The 7,221-nt window shown below is 49.8% G+C and overlaps 1 protein-coding gene across 1 annotated transcript in view; it reads left to right on the top strand.

Moving 5' to 3' along the window:
* The window catches only part of ITGA2 (integrin subunit alpha 2), a 79,298-nt gene extending 72,758 nt beyond the window's left edge, over nucleotides 1–6,540 (top strand). The window contains exons 28-30 of the mRNA XM_054575365.1: nucleotides 2,822–2,911; nucleotides 5,879–5,995; nucleotides 6,460–6,540. Of these exons, the coding sequence (XP_054431340.1) occupies nucleotides 2,822–2,911; nucleotides 5,879–5,995; nucleotides 6,460–6,540 (288 nt within the window). The remainder of the gene's footprint in view (nucleotides 1–2,821; nucleotides 2,912–5,878; nucleotides 5,996–6,459) is intronic.
* The last annotated feature ends 681 nt before the right edge of the window (nucleotides 6,541–7,221 follow it).

Consider the following 7,221-nt stretch of genomic DNA (forward strand, 5'->3'; position numbering starts at 1 on the left):
AGGGCCCCTGCGTTGTCTCCCTCCCGTGCCTTCCTCCCCTCCCCACCGCGCCCCAACCCCAGCGCACACACAACTCTGCCCTCCTCCTGGGGCTCTGCCTGCCGGGTGGGTGTCGAGCCACCCAGCGGTGACTCTAACGCAAGGAGCAGGCACCCGCTCACTCCCCCGGTCACCCCTTCCCTGGAGGAAGCCCAGGGCGCGCACAGGGCTTTAAGTCATTGCAACCTCACAAAAAGTTTGAAGGAAGTACCAAAGCAATGTCAGTGCGTTTTTGCACTCAGCAGGTGCAACCGGAGTGATACCTGCTTTCAGCAGAGGTTTGGGAGCCAGAATTTGCGTCTGGAATGAGAACTACAAGGAAGACAGGGCTCCTGGAGCAGGACCTTGTAGGCGGCTGACTGAGGCCGCAAACCAGAAATTAGTCTGAAGCCTCCAGAGGGCCTTGTGGCTCTTGGTGGAGGTTTTTCTCTTTTTTCTTTTTTCTTTCTTTCTTTCTTTCTTTTTTTTTTTTTTTTTTAACAAATCCGTCCTGAAGGTGCTTACCCACTGGCCTCGACTCCCTGTTTTCTAGCCATGCCATGGTCTCGCCAACAAACCCACGCCCTGCTATGGCATTTTGTGTCTGATGAGAGAACTAAGCACCCGAAAATCTTGTCCCTAGAACCAAAATATGAGCAATAGCCTTGGGTAAAGACATCATAGAAAGAGGAACGGTGAAAAGCGGGGACGAAGAGGGAAGCGGGGGTGGGTGGAGAGAAGCGGGGGCTGCTTCCCTTTTATTTCTCTTTCTCGTCGGTTGCGTTTGCTCTCGGGCCCCAGGGCCCCAGACCCCTGCCCTGCGCGCTGCTGCTGGCCCAGCTGCTGCAGTTGGGCGCCCAGCTTCACCAGCTGGCTCTGGGCTTCCGGGATGTGAGGGGCCCACGTTTCCATAGCAGCAGCCGTCGCTGGCTGGGAAGGGACCCAGCTGCTGCAAATCTGATGCAATCAGGCGGCTCTGTAACATGCATTGGGTTTTTCCTGAGTTTATCTAAAGCTGCATCATTTTAAGTGTCGGACTTGGGACCTGTGTCCAAAGGTTTTCAGGAAAAAAAAAAAAGCCATTTCATTTCTGGGAACAAAGTTCTGAAGAAGCGTAGCATCGAGGCTTCTTCGCCGTGGTTACGATGGTTAAACTGAGAAACCGCCCGATGGTTCACGCCCGTGGTCAGCCCCTGCGCGTCTCTGGGTCGAAGGTCAGAGGTGCACCCCCCTGTTGGCCGCTATTTCAGTGGCAAAGGGGCTGCTCTCCGTTTACATGTGGGTCTCGTTTCCTGTTTCAGACCCATTAGGGTCCTGCCCTCCCCTCTGCCCCTGATGCGCTGCAAATCGGGGTACCATGACAAGGAATTCCATTGCCAAGTGACGGCCACGCGCGGGCCTCCAGACGGATAGCACCGTCGGCTGCCACGTGCACGCACGCCCTTGCTGAACGCGGGTCTCGAGTGTTCACGGCGCACACGCCTGCCGCAGCTCGTTCGCGCTGCCGAGGGCTCTGGGTCCTTGTGCAGGGGCCTGACGTGGGAGGCCGATGGTCAGCGCTGTAAGGAGATTCTTTCATCGCTAGTCAATAGGGACTATGGAACCAGCATCCACTTCACTGTTTTTATTTAATTAAGCCATTATCAATACCCTTTTTTAAATTGATTTTTAAAGAGAGGGGGAGAAACATCGATCTGTTTTTCCACTTACTGATGCATTCGTGGGTTTCTTCTCGTATGCACACTGACTAGAGATCAAACCCCCCACCTCGACTAATCAGGATGGCGCTCTAACCCACTGAGCTACCTGGCCATCTTACCCTTGATGCTCCCCTGATAAAATATGCTTCAGAGACTAGGGATCAAGGTTAATTTCTGATGCGATCTTCCATGCTGAGAAAATGAAACAGACCAATCAGAGACTGAGCGATTGGAAAGGAAATGTATTGCTCTGTTTTTGGGTGTGCACCCTCTTCTTCTGGCTCCCAGAGTTGAGCACATCGGCTCATGGAGCACATTGCGTCCCGTGCCCTAGGAACCAGGAGCGCCGCGTCCTCATAGCCAGCACGCATGGCGGCCGTTCCCAGACCTGGGCGCCTCAGGCCCATGTTTGCATCATAAAGAATACCCACATCAGTAATGCAGCCAGTGAGAAAGAGCTTTATTTCTCTACAGCAGGTCCAGGAATGCATGCTGCATGATTTCTTGTCAGGTCACTGGAAACATCAGCCTAAAATGAATGTGCTAGTTCCTATATGTCTGCCCCAAATCCTGTATTTTCGGTAGAAAGGCTCAGATTAGGAAATCTGAGATGAAGAGCCATGTCGCACAGCATGACACAAGTTCGGGGTGTCTGCTATGGACGGGCGTGGCCGAGCTCAAGTGTACCTTCCCTTCGAGCAGTACTGTGTCACACATGTGTGCGCGAGAAGGACCGTTCTCTTCCATTTTTCTTCTGACCTCCCACTGCATTAAAAACTCCACTTCCAAACCCTGTTCTGCGGCCCTGTTTGCAGCCAGACTCACCGGGAGAGACGGGGGGACTGGACTCCCCGAGTCTGGGGTTCGTTTGCCGTTCCTGCCTGCCACCCACCCGTGGAGGTCCCCAGGCTGTCCCCTGTCCCCAGGTGGCCTGTCCCCTGTCCCCGGGCCCGGACGCTGAGTGTCCTGCGTCTTCAGATTGGCATTTGCTCCTGTTACTTTTCATGGGGAAATTGATAAAAGTAAATTAATTTACTAAATGCAACAAGCGTCCTGCCTGAGTCTCTGCTGGGGTGACATGTTGTGTTTGCCCTGCGTTCCAGGCGACTTTTCAGACGGTACAGCTGACGGCCTCTGCGGAAATCGACACCTACAACCCGCAGGTGTACGTGATCGAGGACAACGCCGTCACGGTGAGCGCTTCCGCCCCTGAGGGCCCCGGGGCCATTTCTGAAAACCTGGAGCAGGGCTGCCTCTCTCCTGCAGGCACGCAGGGCGGCCTTGCACAGTGCCCAGTGCCGGCTGTTCCCTACGCTGAGCTGTGGGCCAGGGCGTTTGCTCCTTGCCCGCCTCCCCGCCCCCACGTGGGCAAAGCTGGGTCAGAAGGAGGGTCCTATGCACGGCACAGCCCGTGGACCCCCATCCCTGCGGCCGGCTTCTCGCGCCAGGACCAGCACCTCCAGGCCTCCTTTCCCCGCCCGCCCACTCGGACGCGTCCAGGCCTTAGCTCCGAAAATCCCAGTCTTGCCCATCGGGAGCATCTGTTAGAGAATGTTTTGGAGAGAAATGTTGAAGTATGCGTAATAAAGAAGGCATTTAGTAGAGGGCTTCTTTTTCTTTTTTCACAGTATTCCTTCTTACTGACACTGAGTGAAATGTCCATTCATGAGGTCTGACAGTCTAGAAAACTATAAATGCTCCCCTTGATTTAAAAAAAAAAAAAAGTCTTGCAAAGAAATGCACTTTCGGTGCAAACAAAGGCTCCCTGTTCTAAGAGCTGGCCCGGAGCAGGCTTCCTTTGCCCACGAGCTCTGGTTAGACTGCGCTCCGTTCAGATACAGCGGGGGCCGTGCCCAGCTCTGCTGGCACATGCCCGAGCATTTCCCTCCAGAGCTTTTGTTAGAAATTGGAAGGCAGTTCCAGTCTCTCCCCCAAGGCCAGTGCGGCCTCGGTGCCCTGCCGCAGCCCGTGAACGTGGGTGCAGGGCCTGCGGCCTGTGAGCTCTGGGCCTGTCACCAAACCTAGCCCTGCCTCCCTCCCTGAGGGGCGTCCACAGCACAGCTGTCCCCTCCCATCCCAGGGAAAGGAGTGCCAGCCACAGAGGATGCGCTTCTGTCTCTGGACCCTCCACCGAGGACCCACCCCCCGGCCTCTGCAGAGGCGGAGGGTGGGGCGTGGAAAATCAGAAATAGAAGCAAAGGAAATATCATCTTCAAGTTCAAAGTGCTATGACCTTAGACTGGGGGTGGGGCGGTTCAAGGGGGAGCACCATAGACATTTTTAAAGTTCGCTTCGGAAAAATGCAGTGTTCAGAAAATGCCTAGACTTCTGCTGAAGTTTCCTTTCTTTCTTTTGTTTTTTAAAGCAGTTTTAAACAAATGTACTAATTGAAAATTCAAATGAACTATTTTAATGAGCCCTTTAGGAAACTTTTCTTTTCCTGGTTTTCTCTGAGCAATACCGAAAAATAACAGAGGCCAACTCTTACTTTGTTGTGTCTGTGAAAATAGTATTTGCATCCAAATAAAAACTAGGTACATTTTTACATAACATTTGGAATCCAAATAATAAATTGACATGTCCCTACAGGTAACTGTGTGACTCAAATGTATTTGAATCCCAGGCCCATTCAAAAACCTGATACAGAAACTTCATTCTCATGGATCCCTGTCAAGTCAGGGACCCAGACTGGGGAGCTCTGGAACGGGGAGAAGTAGAGGCATGATGGCCAGGCAGCGGTGGACCACGTGAACTTGGAGTTAATGCATTCTTAGACTCATAAAGCCCGATTTTAGCTCTTGAAGATACTAATGAAAAGAAACACAGTCCCTGAAAGGCCAGATTCGCGTTTAGCCCGACTCATCAGCTCTGTGCTGAAAAGCAACTCTCTGCCCCCGCCATTCAGGGTTTAACCAAGTAAATAAGTTAGGCTCTGTCCCCTCCTAGCTCTCTGAGAATATGCTGGGTTGGCCAAAAAGTTTGTTTTGTTCTGCACAATGGCTCTAGTAGCGCTCAGTGGTCTTTAACTTCATTCAAAACAATTTTGGTAGATTGTACGTGATAGCTGTCCTATCAACGTGCATTTAAAAAAATTTACCAAAATTGGTGATTTTGTGTCTAACTATCTTAATGTTAAAGGTGGAAGAAAAGTAGCAACATTTTTGGCATATTATGCTTTATTATTTCAAGAAAGGTAAAAACGTAACTGAAATGCAAAGAAAAGATCTGTGCCATGTATGGAGAAGGTGCTGTGAGTGATCAAACGTGTCAAAAGTGGTTTGTGAAGTTTTCTGCTAGGGATTTCTTGCTGACGATGCTCCACGGTTGGTAGACCAGTTGAAGTTGATAGCGATCAAATCGAGACACTAATTGAGAACAGTCCATGTTCTACCACACAGGAGATAGCTGACCTACTCAAAATATCCAAATCAATAAAGTTTTTGGTGAAAATGAAAAATGGGTCTTTTGTTTTATGGGAAAAAACCATATAGACTTTTTGGCCAACTCAGGACTTTGTGGAGGAAGTGGTTGTGATTCTCTCTCAATTAAAAAAAAAAAAAGACTCTACAGTCTTACTGTTAAGACTCAAAGGCTAGTCGTTCTCTTACAAAGTCACAAAGATCGCCATGAAGCGGACATAAAGAATCATAGGGAGCCTCAAGGACAATCTCACTGCTGGAAAGGGCAATCTGAGCCCTGAGATATTACTTCTATTTTTTAACAGTCCATATCAAATAAGCTTGAGTGGGAGTTAAATGCAATCAACGTTTTAGGAACCCACTTCCAAGTTGTTTTTTTGCAGTTTAATCACAGGCCATTGACTCCCCTCCCCAAGACTGGGCTCCAAAAGCTTCACTTGATGATGGAACTGTATGCAAGAAAGTGAAATCGTTATTTCATAAACAATTAACACATCGGAGAGGGCACATCTGCTACATACTGATGCAGTTAAAAGGAGGAAGCCAGAAAACGTGTATTCTTTGCCTGTACTTTGCAGGAGCATTTTCTCTAGAAGTTGTCCTGCACCATGTTTAATTGAAGAACACAATCCTGAACAGGTCATGCGCCTGTCATGTATCAAATTGGAGAATTGGATGAGACCATCTTTTTTTTTGGTGCTGGAACTGGTTAACTCAGCTGTTGTGTGTACGCATTTGCAGATCCCCATCACAATAATGAAACCCCATGAGAAAGCCGAGGTGCCAGTCGGAGTGATCGTAGGAAGTATAATCGCTGGGATCCTGCTGCTCTTAGCTCTGGTTGCGGTGTTATGGAAGGTAAGAAAAGTTTCGAATCTAAAAATATGGGGCTCCTGAGGACCTTGAATTTCCTGATCGAACAGCAACCTTCAGTTTTATGCGGTCCTTCCCCCATCATAAGAGGAAAGGCTGTGCACGTTACATGCAAAGTCTCGCTCACGTCCTCGAAAACACTGAGGAAGGGTTTTAGCTCCTTGGTCTTGTCCATGCCCTTTTTCCCCTCAGCCTTCCTTTTATCCACATCCCTGAATGTTTCATTCAATCGCAGATAACTACAGCCTGAAAAATTAAACTTGCTGCAATTCAGCTCAGCTCTCGGGAACGGACTCCCTCCCTGAAGGGCTGACACCTGGTCCGTCTGCACACCACCGCATCCTGGGCCCTGGTGGCTCCCGCTTCAGGGCTAGTGGCAGCAAAGGGGGTCCAAGGCCCCACCCAGAATAAGCCATAGGTGGTAACACTGTTATATCATTGTCCCACAGCTCGGCTTCTTCAAAAGAAAATATGAAAAAATGACCAAAAATCCAGACGAGGTTGACGAGACCACCGAACTCAGCAGCTGAGCAACCACCGTGAACCTGCCATGGACCAGGCAGCTGCCCAGCTGGGGTCTGCTGTTGGCCTGGATTTTTTTTTAAATCCCACTGTTTTGCAATGTAATTGATGAACTAGCCTGATATTTTATTTTAAGAAAACTGCAGGTCAGTTTGGAAAAAAGAAACTGGAGGTGGGGGTGGGGGTTATTTTATATGGAAAAGTGATCTTTATCTGGCTGGTCCAGAGTTTACATTATAACATGCACTGTGTTGGAAAGGGGAAATGCTTCCAAACATGATGTGACTTAAAAAAAAATGTAACCTTTCTTAAATTTTTTTTTGAGGGAGAGAAAACCCAATTGTGTACAATGATTGTTTTTAAACAGCCACAAAAAAAGGAGTATTTGGGGTAGATATGTAATTGCTTGAATATTGATATTTGGCCAGGGGGGGCGGTGTTGGGATGGGGGGACCCAACAGTCTTCAACCTGTGCTGCTCACCTGGAGCTGACACAGAGTTTACAGGAAATTTGTGTTGATAAACTTGGCTGCCTGCCCTCGGGCCTCGCCTGCTGCGATGCACTGAGGAAAACCTGCAACAACGGCAGCGGCCTCCTGCAGGGGGCGCCTCCAGCTCAGCGGGCGGAGCAGGTTAGAGGCCGAAGCACAGACCGCTGTGGCCACGCGTCTGGCGCGGTCCTGCCCGTA

The sequence above is a fragment of the Pteronotus mesoamericanus genome, unplaced genomic scaffold (assembly GCF_021234165.1).
Source record: "Pteronotus mesoamericanus isolate MK-2021 breed Mesoamerican mustached bat unplaced genomic scaffold, CSHL_Meso_final contig_29, whole genome shotgun sequence".
Lineage (NCBI taxonomy): Eukaryota > Metazoa > Chordata > Mammalia > Chiroptera > Mormoopidae > Pteronotus > Pteronotus mesoamericanus.